General features: G+C 43.5%; 1 protein-coding gene across 1 annotated transcript in view; it reads left to right on the forward strand.

Moving 5' to 3' along the window:
• The window catches only part of lama1 (laminin subunit alpha 1), a 295,280-nt gene that overhangs the window by 197,641 nt on the left and 79,379 nt on the right, over positions 1-18,260 (forward strand). Inside the window, exons 36-41 of the mRNA XM_033019870.1 lie at positions 5,984-6,146; positions 9,082-9,292; positions 12,176-12,292; positions 15,926-16,089; positions 16,967-17,105; positions 17,588-17,690. Coding sequence (XP_032875761.1) covers positions 5,984-6,146; positions 9,082-9,292; positions 12,176-12,292; positions 15,926-16,089; positions 16,967-17,105; positions 17,588-17,690 — 897 coding nt within the window. The remainder of the gene's footprint in view (positions 1-5,983; positions 6,147-9,081; positions 9,293-12,175; positions 12,293-15,925; positions 16,090-16,966; positions 17,106-17,587; positions 17,691-18,260) is intronic.

Consider the following 18,260-nt stretch of genomic DNA (forward strand, 5'->3'; position numbering starts at 1 on the left):
TGTCGCCATAAGTATGTTATCGTAATCAACCATGAATCTGTTTATAAAAACAATAATGGTGTTTATTAAACAATAAAAAAAACAAATTGCTCCCCCGGGCTAAATTATATATTTGCAGATTCTAATATTTTTTCTGCAAATTATGCAGGTTCTGCAACGGCTTATTATAAAAAGTTCGAAACGTTCTTTCCCCAGACCACCCCGCTGTAGCCAGGATGTGGTCTATTGGTACGTCCATTCTCTTAGCCGCCGACGTGGATGCTGCCCTGGTTGAGTGAGATTTATACACGTTAGTATTTATACCAGCGGCTTTCAGCACCTGCTTGAGCCATCTTGAAATGGTTTGGCTCGTCACCCGACCATGAGGTTTCTTGTGGCTGACCCATAAGGCTTTTTCTCTCCCTCGAGGGATTCTAGTTGTGTTGTGTCAATATAGTTCAGTAAGTGGGTCATGGCACATAACCATGGTTCTGGTGGGTTTGATGTTCCTGGCCTGCTCTGTTTGACCAGCCCCTGGATAGTAAATGAGACATGGTCTGGTGTTACAACCATGTTGTCCAATCGTAATAGGTGAATTGACTGGACTCTTTGTGCTGACACAAGTGCCATCAGCATGCCCGTCTTCAGAGTTAATTGTTCCAGGGTGAGGGACCTAGCTGGTGACCATCCCCTAAGGTATGTCAGGACCACACTGACATCCCAGATTTGGGTGTACTTAGGTCGGGGGGGATTGGAGTTAAATATCCCTCTCATGAGCTTGATCACCAGCGGGTGGGATCCCATGGCCTGTTGTCCTGGTGCCTGAAATAAATAGGCTGACAGAGCACTTCTGGCTGTATTAATGGCGCTGTAGCTGAGTCCTTCATTGTGGTGAAGGCCTGCCAGGAACTCCAGTACATTGGTTACAGTTGTAGTTGAGTATGTGGTTCCTGTGTCCGAACAGTATTTCTCCCACTTCTTGATACTTGACAAGTATTGTTTCCTTGTGGATACACGGTGGGATGCTGTCATGGTGTTGATGGTGTTTTCTGACAATCCCAGGCCCAGCAGAGGCCTTTTCAAAATCTGCAACCCAGGAGTTTAATTTTATCGTGGCATGGGTGGCTTATGCCAGATACTGGGTGAGTTAGCAATTCTGGGCTACTGGGGAAAGTCATTGGGGTCTCGACGACCATGTCGAGGAGCACTGGGAACCATGGCTGTGTAGGCCAGTCGGGTACTATCAAAATACCTGAAGCAGAGTCCATTTGTATTTTGCGTAGTACCCGACTGATGGGGCAGAAGGGAGGAAATGCATAAAAGAAGAATTTTCCCAGTCCAGCGCGAACGCATCTACCGCTGCTGCCTCAGGGTCTGGTTCCCAAGCGACATACATAGGAACCTGGTGATTTAGTCTGGATGCAAATAGATCGATATCTGGCGTGCTATATTGCTTTGTAATTTTAGCAAATACTTTGGGATTTAACATCCTTTCGGTGTTATCATTGAATTTGCGTGACCTGGTGTCTGCCACTGTATTTAGCTTACCTGGTAGGTAAGTTGCTGATAGCCAAATATGTCTGTCGACACACCATTGCCAGATTGTGTTGACCAATTTGTCACATGATATTGATTTTACGCCGCCCATATGGTTAATATAGGCCACCACCGTGGTATTATCTATTTGTAAACGAACATGCAAGTGATGCATATTTGTTGAATATGCTTTTAATCCATAAAATGCACCCAACATTTCCAGATAATTTATGCCCAGTGTAAGTAGTAACGATGACTCTAGGTTAGTCCATCTTCCACCTGTGCTGGATATGGAATTAGTTGCTCCCCAGCCTTGAGCACTGGCATCTGTTTGAATAATTAACGTAGGGTTAATGATGATGATAGGGCTGGAACTATGCCAAATGTTCTCTACCCACCACTGTAACTCTGATATTGCTTCAGTGGGTAATTTCATGACTCGGTCAAAGTGACCTGCATGTCATTTTAACGCCTGCACTTTCGCTCTTTGTAAGTTTTGATAGTGCAGAGGTCCAAATTGTGTAGCTGGAAATGCTGCGACCATCTTTCCAATTACTCTCGCCACTTGTCGAATGGTTGGTCGATCGTTGACCATTAAATTGTTACATGTTTGTGCCAATTCTGCTGCTTTGTCTTTTGGCAAAGTTACAGACATGTGGACTAAGTTAATTGTGAATCCCATGGTTGTGGATGGCGTCAACTTAGATTTATCTGGATGTAAGACAAATCCCAAGGTTTCAAACAATTGTTTGGTAGCTGACACAGCTGATTTAGCCAATTCCATGGTTTTGCCTACTATTAAGATATCATCAAGATATGCCATGACAATATGTTTTTGTTTTCTTAATATTGCCAAGGCTGGTTTTAGTATCTTGGTGAATAATCTTGGGGCTGATGTTAAACCCATTAGGCAACACTTTAAACTGCCATTGTTGCCCCATCCAGGTAAATTTCAGGTATCTGCGATGATCCTTTTGAATGGGTACTGAATAGTAAGCATCTTTAAGGTCGATGCTTGCCATGAAGTATCCTTTGGAAATCAGTTGTTTGGCAGTTACAAACGTTTCCATTTTGAAATGTATATATTTAACAAACATATTTAGTGAAGTTAAGTCAATGATGATGCGACGTCCACAAATTCCAAGGGTTCATGTTTGGTTTTTTCAATGATACCCTTTGTAATTAGCCTCACCAGTTCAGCTTGTCCCTCTCGTTTTTCTTTAACTGAGAGGGAAAAGACCTTTTGGGGTGTATGCTGAACTGGTGGCATGTTTTCTTGAGTAAATTCTATTTTGTATCCACGAATGCTGTTGAGTATATATTTGTCATTCGTGATAGACCTCCATGCTTGCACAAACAGGTGTAATCTCCCCCCTGTTAGTATAGAACCCCCACTTTTTATATGCTGGTAGGAACCAGACCCACCTACCTCCATGGTTACGGGTGTTTCTTCTGTTTCTTTGTCGGACTATGTGTTTTCTGATGTGTTGTCTGATGTGTTGCTGGTTGGGGGTGGCGCATTTTCCATGGGGTCCGCTCTGGGCCCTGGCCTAAAAAAGGCTTCCGGTGGTAATGTGCGGACCCCGAGCTTTCACCAGTCCCATAGGGTTGACGTCGACTGGCGGACGCGGTGGGGTACTGCCGTTTGGGTTTTGTGGCTTTGCTCGTCCCGGGGCCTGCCCTCATGAGGCCAAATGTTTTGGACTCCTCCTCCATGTCCTTTACTTTTTTGGAGAGGTCCTTGCCAAAGAGCAGGATTTCTGGCTCTGTGGCCGGCGTTTTGCACAAACCCCCGAATTTCGGGTTGAGGGCAGGTCTTATTATCTCCTTATGGAGGTTGTTGATTTCGAATTGGGTATTGCACAGCAGTGCCAGTGTATCCAGCTGATTCGTGGTCATTTCCACCCCATCCACGGAACGAGCATATGAAGTGATGGCTGACGTCAGGAGCCTGAGGATCCGCTGTAGTTTTAGTTCTTGGTTGCGGATGTTTGGCCCAATGTGCCCCCAGATTTGGCTATTGACGGCCGGCACATTGAGCGAGGCGCAATTCTCTGGGGCCGAATACAGCTCTAGGGCCTCATTAACTACCTGCTCTTGTAGGGGCTTGAAGGACAGGTAATTAATGCTGGCCGCCAGTTTTGGCTCTAATGGCCGTCCTGCTCATGGAGCTGCCACGTAGCGGTTTACCACACCCAGCAGCTCTTCCTGGTCCTGTACCCCAAGCGTACTCCCGACATCTTGACCAGCCCAGCCCTGGTCGCCAAGGCTGCCCTCGGTTGAGGGGGAAGCGATGGCCAGTGCGTTGTGAGGCACTGTGGTGGGAGTGCCTGAACTCCCTTGGCGAGACTGCTCCATCTCCCGAAGCAAGTCTCGCTGGAGCATTTGCTCCATGAGCCGCTCCATGCAGCTCAGGCGGCTGTCTCTGCCCCGCACGGGCAGTGAGACGTCCCCGTCCGAGGAGTCGGATACCACCGGCCGGTTGGTCTTCTGTGCTGCTTTACATCCAGCCCGCTGCTCAGGCTGCGCTAGCGGGACTGGGCTCGGCACGGTGTCGGGGATGGCGGACCGCAGGGTTTGCGGTCCTACCACCTCTTGCCCCCCACTGATGGAACGCTCCTCTGTTGGAGCACGGGGGGCGGACTTCTTGGCTTGTCTTGTTTTGCTCATATTCCTGGTGAAACAAAACAAAACAACTTCTTTTTGGAAAAAACGACCTCAGAATAAACTTACCCGACGGTCCGTCTTTTTTAAGCTGTAGCGGGAGCGCCTGTACTCCCGTTCGTTGCACTGCGTGAACGCTCATGTCGAGCATGCGTGCTGGATGGGTTCTTCACGTAGTCACTCGGGTGATTCCGAAGTAAAATCCAACAGTCCTCCTTCTCTCCCTGCCATGCACCTGCCTATTCACTGAACTAGCTACTGATACCATTACTGATACAGTCTTTTTTTGATTTCCATATTGTTGTATTAATTACATTTCAATGCCTTTAAACCCCTGCTCCAGGATCATTGGTTCAAGTTTCTGAATTATTAATTCAGTATCTTAATCACTTTGCTACGTTAACTGTTTCTCTATCAACAGATGCTGTCAGATCTGCTGCGTATTTCCAAAATGTTCTTTTTTTTATTTGCTCCAATTCCTGATTGTGACCTTTAGTTTAGTTAGTTCAGTTTAGTTTATTGTCATCTGTACCAAGGTACAGTATAAAGCTTTTGTTGATTGCTAACCAGTCAGCGGAAAGACAATACATGATTACAATCGAGCCATCCACAGTGTACAGATACATGATAGAGGAACTAACATGAATAACATTTAGTGCAAGATAAAATCCAGTAAAATCCGATCAAAGATAGTCCGAGGGTCTCCAATGAGGTAGATAGCAGCTCAGGACTGCTCTCTAGTTGTTGATAGGATGGTTCAGTCTCCTGATAACAATGGGGAAGAAACTATCTGAATCTGGAGATGTGCGTTTTCACACGTTTGTGATTTTACTACAGGATTTGATTTTTTTTTCCCATTGCACTTTGCTGAATGTCTGATCTGTTAATTTCGCAACATGGAAATGGTGGCCTTTAGACTTGGAGCTGAACAAAACTCATCACGTTTTTCTTGAAGCCTCCTGAAATTTATAAAGAAGGATGAATTTAGAGTGAACAAATCCAGTATAATGGAAGATAAATAAAAAGAATGAAAGAAAAAATGATGAGAATGAAAAGAAACAGGAAACATTAAAATATAAAAGTTTTCATTATTTAAAAATTCAGTCTAAAGCATTAAGGCTCAATGCTTGTGACAATAGTGATAATTAACCTGTGTGCCATCATTAAAACAATGTTTGCACTGAAATGAAGGACTTCTAACTTACTATGCTGAGCCTAGTTCTTATTTATTGGGAAGACAGGCCACCACAGATGACAGTCAAGCTGCTCGATCTGGCAGCAGTCTTTGGACTATTATCATCAACTATGGTAGACAAAATATGCTGGAGAAACTCAGCGGGTGAGGCAGCATCAAGGGAGAAAAGGAATAGGCTACGTTTCGGGTCGAGACCCTTCTTCAGACCGTACACTAGTTCTGTGGTATCCCACTTTCACATCCTACACACTAGGGGCAATTTATGGAAGCCAATTAACCTACAAATTCCTATCTTTGGAATGTGGGAGGAAAGCGAAGCACCCAGTGAAAACTCACACAGTCACAGGGAGAACGTACAAAATCCGTACAGGATCGAACCAGGGTCTATTGGGCAGCAAGGCAGCAGCTCTGCCGATGCACCAGCACGCCTTCCTAATAGGTGATCGATGGTCAGCGTGGACTTGGTGGGCCGAAGGGCCTGTTTCCACGCTGGATTTCTAAACTAATCCAAACCTATTCGGTAGTTGAGTTATTAATGATCCTCTTGAATTGTTCCAATACTTTTCTTCGAGGTTTCTGAATGAACTTGTTCCATTTGTTTCTTCTTAGCTCTTGCTGACATAGCGAATAACCTGAATGGGACTCTAGGGTCGGACCTGAATTTTTCTGACACCAGCCTGCACCAAATTCAGCATGAGATGTTGAACATGCTGGAGTCCATGAGAAAAAAAGGATTCAATCAATCAAAGGACATTGCAGTGACTGAACTAAAGTGAGTTTGGTTTTTATTCATATGTAGAATGAGGATATCACTGACATTGGTATAAGGTCATAAATGATAGGAGTAGAATTAGGCCATTCGGCCCATCAAGTCTACTTCACCATTCAATTATGGCTGATCTATCTCTCCTAACCCCATTCTTCTGCCTTCTCCCCATACATGTACTAATCAAAAATCTATCTATCTGCCTTAAAAATATCCACTGACATGGCCCCCACAGCCATTGATGACAAAGAACTCCACAGTTTCACCACTCTCTGACTAAATACATTTCTCTTCATCCCCTTCCTAAAAGAACATCCTTTAATTCTGAGGCTATGATCTCTAGTCCTAGACTCTCCCACAAGTGAATGAATCCTCTCCAGATCCACTGCTATCTAAACCTTTCACTATTCTATATGTTTCAATGAGGTCCCCCCTCATTCTTCAAAACTCTAGCAAGTACAGGCCTAGTGCCGACAAACGCTCTTCATTGGTTAACCTACTAATTCCTGGGATCATTCTTGTAAACCTCCTCTGGACCCTTTCCAGAGCCAGCACATCCTTCCTCAGATATGAGGCCAAATTTGCTCACAATATTCCAAATGCTACCTTACCAGAGCCTTATAGAGCCTCAACATTACATCCCTATTTTTGTATACAAGCCCTCTTGAAATAAATGCTAGCATTGAGTTTCTTTACTACTGATTCAACTTGCAAATTAACTTTTTATGAACCCTGCACCAACACTCCCAAGTCCCTTTGCACCTCTGATTACTGGATTCTCACCCCCATTAGAAAATAGCCTTTATTGCTACTACCAAAATGCATGACTCCACCCTCTGCTGCACTATATTCCATCTGCCACTTCTCTGCCCACTCTCCCAACCTGTCCAAGTCCGTTAGCTTTCTCTACACTACCTGCCCCTCCACCCATTTTCGTATCATCCGCAAACTTTGCCACAAAGCCTTCAATTCCCTCGTCCAAATCATTAATATACAATGTGAAGAGTAGCGGCCCCAGCACCGACCCTTGCGGAGCTCCACTAGAAACTGGCAGTCAACCAGAAAAAGCCCCATTTATTGCCACTCTTTGTCTTCTGCCATCCAGCCAACCTGCTATCCATGCTAGTGTCTGCCCATTGATACCGTGGGTTCTAGTTTTCCTTAGCAGCCTAACTTGTGGCACCTTATCAAAGGCTGAGGGGCTGGGAGGGTTATTTCAAAGTCAACCATAATGCTGCGGTCCAGGACGATATAAACATAGAACGGTACAGGACAAAAACAGGCTCTTCGGCCCACAATGTCCATACCATGCGTGATACCAAGTTAAACTAAACTCTTTTAGTTTTGTTTATTCTTGTCATTTGTACCAAGGTACTGTGAAGAACTTTTTTGTTGTGTGCTATGCAGTCAACGATAAAATATACATGATTACGATCAAGCCTATTTCTGTGTGTGCATATCCATCTGCTTATTTAAAAGCCTCTTAAATGCCAGTATCGTGTCTACCTCCACCACCACCCCGGGCAATGGCTTTCCAGGTTTGGCTCTCTTGAGGAAAATGGAAAGCAAGATTTCTTTCAAGATTTTTTTTACAGGCAATCACCAGGATACACGAGGGGTTCTGTTCCGGAGAACTATTCATCACCTAAATTTGTTGGCTGTGAACACAAAACAGTGTGTGGGAGAGGATGGCTGAAACAGCTGTGGCAGGAGAGCAAGCAGCTATTTTGCTCTGATGTCTTTTCTAATGTTGGTTAAGAGGTTAATGTGACTGAGCAAAGCCTGGCTATCTTCCAAACAATACCTAGGTTTTCAAACGGCAGGCTAGCTCCTCCTAGGGATAATAGTAAGTTAGAAGTTATAAAAATATACAGATTTTTAAAATAAATTGCATTATTCAATTGAAAATTGATTTTTTTTTTCCAAGAGCAAAAACAACCTTTCCCAAGTTATTTTGAAACCCACCAGTGGTTTGACTGGGCATTTCAAGGCTGGAGTCATCCTGTGGTGCATGGAAATACATTATTCCCCTTGTAGTTCTTGCATTGGGATGAGAAGTATTAACGATTGGAAGTGTTGGTGAAGCTTCCAATGCGCCGCGGGCCGCTGTCACACATTGGCAGCAAGCCTGGCTCGCCCTCCTTGTCAGTGGGAACCCGCCTGGAACGGAAAGCTGCCGAGCCTGCCTCCTGCTCATCTCCGAGGACTGGGAAATGGAGAGGAGGGTGAAAGGAATCGGCAACGGCGGCGGACGCTAGAACAAAGGGCCGGTAAGAAGAACTGGGGTCTTACCTTCTGTGACCTCAAGGTTTGCTCTAGGAGGTGCCTCCCGGGGCACAAAAATTGAAGGCGGCCGGTGAAGAGGGAAGACTATTTGCTGGACGATCCAGTTGGAGGCGATGGCTGCAATGGGCCTTTATGGTCCGATGCAGCTGGGACTTTAAAAATTGTGCCAAATCCTGGCGACTCTTGCACATGGACTCACTGAGCTGTTTATATATATTCTGTACTTAATCGGGAATTGTACTTATGTATGGCAATAATCTTACTAAGCTGTATGCACAGAAAGAATTTCATTGTACCTTGGCACCTCGACACACCAGTGGGCAGTACGGAGCTACTATCTACCTCATCTCGACCCTCCGACTTTCTTTGATCGGACTTTACCTTGCACAAAAAGGTTATTCCCGTATCATGTATCTGTACACTGTGAATGTCTCGATTGTAATCATGTATTGTCTTTCTGCGGGCTGGTTAGCACATAACAAAAGATTTTCACTGTACCTCGGTACATGTGACAATAAACTAAACTGATGTGGTAATAAAGAACTATTGCACCATTGCTGCACTGTGATGCCTGTAAAACTGTATCTGAGGACAATTATGCCTAACGTGTGACGTATATCATTTTCCATCATCCTCTTTCCGCAAATGCATCCAGGGCTGCAGAAAGCATGCTAGTGCGGGTGAAGAAGGAGTTTCAGAAACCACACAAGGAAACGGGGGAACTAAGAGACCGGGTAATGGATGCCTTACTGCAGCACAGCAGCAAGTTGAATGAAGCCCAGGACCTGGTGAATGAGGCACTCAGCAACACCAATGAAACAAGCTGGCTTCTCCAGAGCATCTCGAGCAACCTGGCAGAGCTCAAGGTAAAAGATAAATATTCAGAACTACAAGCGCCTTTAGATCCTAGCACAAGATGTTTGTCACTGGAATCCCATGGATCAATAGCACCATCTGCCTGATATAATAATACCTGGGCGTCGCACTCTAGTTTACCAAATAGTAACAGGACTGGATAGAGTAGATGTGAAGAGGGTGTTTCCAAAAGTGGGAGAGTCGAAGACCAGAGGGAATACAGGAGTTACTTGACCTGTGAAGCTAACAAACCAGTGTAAATCCAATTTACTTTGAATCTATATAGCTTTGAAAATCACTTCTAGGTAGGAGTTAAAAAACAACAATTGACCTGTTCATAATTAAGATTTCATAGTTCAAATAGGCAGTGAACTGGTTAGAATCGTTTATTAATTACAGTACAAGCACTCTGCTCCCCTAATTGAGGACATGTTTTGCCCTGATAAGGTCTGGCAAATTAAATAAATAGAAACATATAAAAATAAGTGCAGGAGTAGGCCATTCGGCCCACCGAGCCGGCACCGCCGTTCAATATGATCATGGCTGATCATCCAAAATCACAAATTCCTGCTTTTCTCCCCATATCCCTTGATTCCATTAGCCCTAAGAGCTAAATTTAACTCTCTCTTGAAAACATCCAGTGAATTGGCCTCCACTGCCTTCTGTGGCGGAGAATTCCACAGATTCACAACTCTCTGGGTGAAGAAGTTTTTCCTTATCTCAGTCCTAAATGGCAAAAATTAGCAAAATTAAATGCACACAGAATGGGAGTTAATCTTGTGACACGGTTGGTAATTATTTTTCGGGAGAAGTCAGAGGTTTAACATAAAGTTCTGGCTGCCATAGTGTGATGAGCACTGTTCCTCTGAGATTATGTTTAGGTTCATTATTGTCACATGTACCAAGGAGCAGTGGAAAGCTTTGTTTTGCATGCTATTCAATCAAATCAGATAATAGTATACATAAATACAATCAAATCAAACTCAAGTATAATGGTCAAAGTCATTCAGCATGGAAACAAGCCATTCGGTCCAACTTGTCCATGCTGACCAAGATGCCCCATTTAACTATGTTTGGCCCACAAGCCTCTAAATGTAGCCTGTCTAAATGTTTCTTCAATACTGTGATAGTACCTACTTTAACTACCTCCTCCAGCAGTTTGTTCCATATAACTACCACCCTTTGTGTAAAAATGTTGCCCCTCAGGTTCCTATTAAATCATTCCCCCCTCATCTTAAAACTATGTCCACTGGTTCTCAATTCCCCTGCTCTTGGAGAAAGACTGTGCATGATCTTATACACCTCTATAAGATCACCCCCTCATCCACCTGTGCTCCAAGGAATAAAGTCCAAAACTGCTCAACCTCTCCCTATAGCTCAGACTCTCAAGTCCTGGCAACATCCCTGTAAATCTTGTCTGCACCCTTTCTGGTTTAGCAACACCTTTCCTATAACAGGGTGACCAAAACTGAACACAAAACTGTAAATGTGGCCTCACCAATGTCTTGTACAACTGTAACATGATCTCCTGACTTCTATATCATATTCTAACACATATCCGGAATCTTAGTATCAAGAAAGAGATTTATTTTTTTAATTACATGACACTCCACTTAATGAGGGAGTTTCATACCATCCAAATGACAGTAAAAATAAGGGTCTCGACCCGAAACTTCACCCATTCCTTCTCTCAAGAGATGCTGCTTGTCCCACTGAGTTACTCCAGCATTTTGTGTCTACCTTCGATTTAAACCAGCGTCTGCAGTTCTTTCCTACACAGTATAAATAAGGTAACAGAATATGGTGAAAGTGGCTTTCTGTAGACTGCAGAGACACATTCAACGTCAGTAGGATACAGACAATCAAATAATGTTGTTGCTGTGGAGTGTAAAATTAGATTGAAATTGCATTTGCTGCTGGCTTTTACCATATGAAGAAAATCTGATTCTGCTGAACTCAAATCACACCCTGGACATTAGAGCAAGATTTTTCAGAACAATTTTCCCCAGGGGGGGGGGGGGGGGGGGGGGGGGTTGTCAGAGATTACAGGCCATAGCTTTAAGGGGAACAGGGCAAAATTTAAAGTAGATGTGCGGGGCAAGTCTTTTACACAGAGAGTAGTGGATGCTCCGAACGCACTGCAAGGGCTGGTGATGGAGGCAGATACGAGAGTGGCATTTAAGTGACTTTTAGATAGGCACGTGGATATACAGGGAATGGAGAGATATACAGGCAGAGGAGATGACTGGGCTGAAGGGAATGTTTTTGTGCTGTACTGTCGATGCTCTATGTAAGGTTTGCAAAGACTACAAAAGACTTGAATCTTTGTTAAATATTTCTCAGATATGGGCTGCCAATGGTGAAAATTGCTAAGAAATATATTTGAATCCTGAAGACACTGAAGGTTCTCGCTGTTAATTCCAGTTCCTGGACAGAGCTGATGGTTCACTCAACTTTGCCCTTTGTACTAAGAACTTCAGAACTTCATGTGCCTTATCTGTTCATAAATTGAGTAAAACACCCAGTAATTCATGGTCTCCTACATTTTCAGCAACTTCTGCAAAGCTCTGAAAACGTACTCCCTAGAGTCCCTAATAACAGTGCATATTAATATATAATAATGTTCTTAAATCAGATGTTTTTAATCCCTTTAGTTAATATTGAAAAAGATGATTATATTTATTGAGGCTTTGGTATAAGTATTGGGATGGCGTATGCATGGGATGGAGGCCTATTTTTTCACGAACAGGCAGAGGAGATTAGCTTATCCTGGTACCATGTTCGGCATGGACATTGTGGGCCGAAGGGCCAGTTCAATTGCTGTACTGTGTAAAGTTTTATGTATGTTTTATCCAATTTGCTAACTGATAATCAAACATGATTATATCCCATAGGTGAAGCAGCAGACAGTGAAGATAACTAGAGCACTGACAGTAAACCTGACTCAAGAGGGAAGAGAAATGGTCGACCATGCAGCAAATATGGTGAAAGATGTTGTCAACAGCACAGCTGTAAGTTTTGTTGTAACTGTTAACTTCTGTTAGCATAACACAGTAACCCACCGTTACTGGCTTGGGGAACAGGCTGGTAACTTGTACCTAGCAAGTCTTCAGGTGGTCAGAAGTATGGACAAGGAAGAACAGAGGGTAGATATTTGTCATCACTCTGTTGCTCTACGCTTGCTGTAGAGACGCATGCTATACTCACTTCCAAAGTCTGATCATGTTAACTCTGGTTCGTGGGAATTAATTTATACCATCAGTGCTCTCATCTGAAGAACAGGAATAATTCGATGTCCTGTAAAATGTGCTAAGTAATTTCAAAATTGTACATATCTTGGAACTGATCATTAATCTGCATGGTGGCACAATGGTAGAGTTGCTGCCTTACAGTGCCAGAGACCCGGGATTGATCCTGACTATGGGTGCTGTCTGTACGGAGTTTGTACATTTGTGGGTTTGTGACCATGTGGGTTTTCGCCGGTTTCCTCACACACTCCAAAGACTTGTTTGTTAATTGGCTTCAGTAAAAGATTGTAAATTGTCCCTAGTGTGTAAGACAGTAAAAGTGTAAGTTTGTTGTGTGCTAACCTGTCAGCAGAAAGACTATACCTGATTACAATTGAGCCATCCACTGTGTACAAGAGAGCTCACTTGGACTATTACGTGCAGTTCTAGTTGCTTAGCTAGAGGATGATTTTTGACTGAAAAGAATGCAGAAACTTCAAGATTATTAACTTAAGATATGATTAGTAAACGTGCAGATAACACCAAAATAGGTGGTATTGTATTCAGTGAAGATGTTTATCAAGAGTCACAGCAGGATCTTGAATTGCCAGGTACGTGGGCCGAGGAATGGCAAATGGAGTTTAATTCAAAGAAGTGTGAGGTGATACATTTCGGTGTGTCAAACCAGGGCAGGACCTTCACAATGAATGGGGTCGAGGGAGTATTGTAGAGCAGAGGGATCTAAGATTATAAGTACATAGTTCCCCAAAACTGGATCACAGGCAGATAGGTGGGTGTAGAAGGCTTTTGGAACGCTCCCCTTCAGTCAGGGAATTGAGTATAGAATTTGGGATGTTATGTTGCTGTGGTATAAAAAGCTTGTGTGGCCACACTTGTGTTCACTTTAGTCACCCTGCGAGAGGAAAGATAACATTAAGCTGAGAAGACTGCAGAGAAGATTCACGATGATATTGCCAGGACTGAAGGGTCTGAACTATAGGAAGAGGTTTGGCAGGCTCGGACTTTGTTACTTGGAGCACAGAAGGCTGAGGGTGATTTTACAGTGGTATAAAATCATGAGGCCAGCATGCCATAAGATCACACAGATAGTGGTGGGTGCATGGAACCAGTTGCCAGAGGAAGTAGTTGAGGCAGGCACAATAACAACATTTAAAAGACATTTGGATAGGTACATGAATGGGAAACGTTCAGAGGGATATATGCCAGGTACGGACAAATGGGATTAATTTGGATGGGACATCTTGATTGGCATGGACGAGTTGAGCTGTAGGGCCTGCATCCATATCATATGACTCTCTGTCTCTAAAAGATTCATGAGGATGTTATCGGCACTGGAGGGCTTACATTTTAAGGGGAGATGGGATAGGCTGAGGCATTTTTCCCCTGTAGCACAAGTGTGACATTATAGAGGTATATAATATCATGAGAGACATAATGAAGGTGATTGGTCCACAGTCATTTTCTGATGTAGGACAGTCCTGAACCTGAGGGTATAAATTTAAGGAGAGAGGGGGAAATTTTAAAGGAGACCTGGAGGCACCTTTTTCCACAATAAAGGTGGTGGGAACGTGGTACAAACTACTCGAGGAAATGGTAAAGGCAGGTACAATTGCGATGTTTACAAGTCATGTAGACAAGTGCATGGAAGGGAGAAGTTTGGATGGATGTGGGCCAAATGCATGCAAATTGGATCAGCTCAGGTACCCACTTGCACCGCAAAGTTGAGTTAGGTTGAAGGGCCTATTTCTGTGCTGTGTGACCTATGACTACACATAAAATTAAGATTACATCTAGTTTATAAAATATTTACATTAGAGAAGTGACAATGTTTCCATTTACGATTATGTGATGGGGAGAAAAGCTCGTTTATTTTAAACCAGTGGTTGCCATGCTCGTCAGAAAGTTAATTTTGCATTTGACAAGTTAATATTTAACCTGTAAGGAATTAGAATTGTGACAAGTCTGATTCAGTGTGAATTATTAAAGCTCAGTTGATGGAGTAACAACAGATTAAGTGGAACATTTTTGTAATCTAGTTGAAATAATTACATTTCAATATGATTTGCATTTGTGCAAATAATTATAAACAAATTATTTAATTGCCTTCCTCTATCATGTGTGCTGTTTTTCCTGTAAGCAAATCCAGGCAGTGGCATGTGCTACTGAGATAGCTTCAGAATTCACCGGGGATGAGGTGAGGTATATGCAATATATCTTGAAGAATGGTCTCGACCTGAAACTTCACCCAGAGATGCTGCCTGGCCTGCTGAGTTACTCCAGCATTTTGTGTCTATCTTCGATGTAAACCAGCATCTGCAATTCCTACCTACACATGTGTGCAATGCAATATATATCCAGTGAAATCCCATTTGTTCCAATATCTTCCACTGCATACAGTTAGGTCAGACTCACAGGAAATGGATTTCATCGCTCAGCTGGGATATTGAGCCACCATTATCCTGGTTGAAATTATTACACTGCATTGATCAGAATGAATCAACTTTAGGTTTAGATTTATTATTGTCATGTGTACTGAAGTACAGTGAAAAGCTTTGTTTTGTATGCTTCTAAATAGATCAGAAATACCATAGATAAATACAATCAAGTCAAACTCAAGAACAGATAGAGGAAAAGATACAGAGTGCAGAATATAGTTCTCAGTATTATCGTGCATTAGTTCCATAAACAAAAGTCCAATGTCCTCAATGGGATAGTGGTGAATCGTACAGTACCAAAGCTTTTGGAAGGATCATTCAGAAGCCTGATAAGAGGGGAAGCTGTTCCCAAGTATAGTGGTGCACACTTTCATGCTTCTGTATCTTCTGCCGGAAGGGAACAGGGAAAAGAAGGAATCACAGTAGGTGCGACAAGTCTAACTATGTTGGCTGCTTTTCAGAGGCAGCGTGAAGTGTAGATGGAATCAACGGTATGAGGTCTGGTCTGTGTGATACAAAGCTTAGTACTGAGCTTAAAGAAACTGGGCAGAGATCAGTGATTTGATTGTATTTTGTGCCATGCTGTAGCCCAAGAAGGAACAAGTAGCTCTGTGCAGACTTTAGACTTTAGAGATACAGAGTGGAAACAGGCCCTTCAGCCCACCAAGTCTGTGCTGACCAGTGATAACCTATACATTAACACAATTGTACGTACTAGAGACAACTTAAACATTTTCAGAAGCCAATTAACCTTCAAATGGACGTCTTTGGAGTGTAGGAGGAAACCAAAGCACCCGGAGAAATTCCACATGGATACAAAGGAGAGAGTGCATACTCCACACAGATAGCACCTGTAGTCAAAATCAAAGCCAAAGCAGCAATGCTACTGCTGTGCCACTGTGCTACCTTTTGTGTACTTTCAGTACTTGTTAAAAGTGTTGCTCTGCATCTATGACAACAGATTCTGGAGCAAGACAGCGATCAGCTGGATTTATGGAATGCCCAGGTGAGACGACACGTTGACAAGCTGGTGATGGAGATGACTCAGAAGAGTGTGCGCAGCCTTGTCTACAGGGCAGAAGGTCATGCGGAGGAAATGCATAACCTTGCTTCTCTGCTGAACAGGTCAGTCCATGTTATTATGGCTTTCAGAGCAACAGAACTGCAGATTAGTCAGACAGCATGTAACAGGTCCTTTGGTCCATGTTGTCCACACTGACCAAGATGCCCTATCTACTCTAATTATGCTTGCCTGCATTTGCCCCATATCTCTTGTGGCGTCAGTCCTGAAGCCAGATCAATAACAAATACACTGGTACACACAGTAAGGTGAGCTCACCCAACGTGCTTTATTTCTTGAGACAAATATGAGGTTCTAGAATCACCCTCCGTCTCTCTCTCCTTCCCTTTTTCCCTCACAATCTCACTTTCCCTCCCTCTCCCCCTCCTCCTCCCCTCTCTCCCCCTCCCCCTCTCTCTAACCCCTCCCTCCCCCCCCCCCCCCCCCCCCCCGCATCTCAGGGTCAGAATAATGCAAAATAATGAATAAATGCAAAGAGGAATGTCATATTTTAAAAACATCACTCTGGGGAGTGTTGTTGAGCAGAGGGATCTGGGAGTGCAGGTACATAGTTCATTGAGATTGGCATCACAGATAGATAGGGTGGCCATCATCTATTAGAGTATTGACTATAGAAGTTGGGAGGTCATGTTGCAGTTATATAAGACAGTGAGGCCACATTTAGAGTAATGTGTTCAGTTTTGGTCACCATGTTATAGGAAAGATGTTATCAAGCCGTCAAGGGTGGAGAGAAGATTTACGAGGATGTTGCCAGGACTCTAAGGCCTGAGCTATAGGGAGAGGTTGCATGCAGGACTATTGTAGATGGGGCATGTTGGTCGCAGTGGGCAAGTTGGGCAGGAAGGGCCTGTTTCCACTCTGTGTGACTCTATGTGAATGATTCCATGCTAGCCTTTGCAGTGAAACATTTTCTCTTATCAGTTCGCTTGCAGCCGTAAGGAACATGTCCCTGAATTCCTCAGTGGCTGTGAATGCACACACCAACGTCAAGGCCCTGATCGAAGAAGCCACAGCTATTGCTTTGGACGCAAGGAACAAAGCTGATGCTGCTTTGAAATCGGTGGGTACTTACTCTAGTGGATTAGTTGAACCGGGTCTTAGTCTGTTGGTTTATCAAAGCCAGCCAATAACAGTCGTTCTATATTTGTCGTGAAGTGGCAAATGAGAGATGAAGAACTGTGTTGTGATTTTGCTTCAACTTAATTTTTTTTAAGTAGTCCTTCTGCAGCTTTCAGATGTTTCTACTTTTTTGTCATCATTGACTGACGTATCAGGTCACCAGAAAAGTCGCGGCGTGATGACATATTGACATTGTTTTGACAGACTTGTTTCCTCAAGTGTCGCAACATTTTTTTTTGTCACCACTGGATTCTGAAATGTTCAAAAATTTTCGGCGACTCTGATACGTCAATCAATGACGCCGGCGGTCGTCGAAAAAAAATCGCCAAGTGGGACAGGCCCTTTACAGTCGATGACTTAATGCTTTGTATGTAATGACTGGATAATCCTGCATTCAAATTTGCCTTTCTGTTATTTTGCCAGGCCAAGGGTCCTCAAAAGCCACTGGACGAAGTCGGCAAGGAGTCAGTTGTGCACAGTTCAAAGCTCCTGAATGATGCCAATGATTTGAAAAAGAAAACTGCTGGTGAATAACCTGTCCAATTTTGACATACAGTATTGATCATTGCAACTTACTCTAGAAATGATTGTCGGACAAAACTTGCTGGGCAATGGGGAATATTATAGCAAAGTTGGACTTGCTGCAAGGGGAAATGAGGGGAATAGATTGGGGGCGAATGCACAGAGTTTGGTTTAGTTTTGAGAGATTCGGCGTGGAAACAGGCCCACCGAGTCCATGACGACCAACAATCACCCCTACACTAGTTCAATCTTACACAGGCACAATTTACACAGCTAATTAACATACAAACCCACACGTCTTTGGAATGTGGGGGGAAACCCGAGCACCCGGAGAAAACCCACCTGGTCACAGGGAGAACATACAAACTCTGTACAGACAACACCCATGGTCAGGATTGAACCCGGGTCTGTGGCAGCAACGCTACCACCCTCCACTTTGCCATCCCAATCTTTAACCCAAGGTAGGGGAATCAAAAACAATTGAACATATGTTTAAGGTGTGATGGGCAGGATTTAATAGAATCTTACCCCCAAAGGGGCATTTTTTTTCACTCTGAGGGTGGTAGGTATATGG

Source organism: Amblyraja radiata, chromosome 4, assembly GCF_010909765.2.
Source record: "Amblyraja radiata isolate CabotCenter1 chromosome 4, sAmbRad1.1.pri, whole genome shotgun sequence".
Taxonomy (NCBI): Eukaryota; Metazoa; Chordata; class Chondrichthyes; order Rajiformes; family Rajidae; genus Amblyraja; species Amblyraja radiata.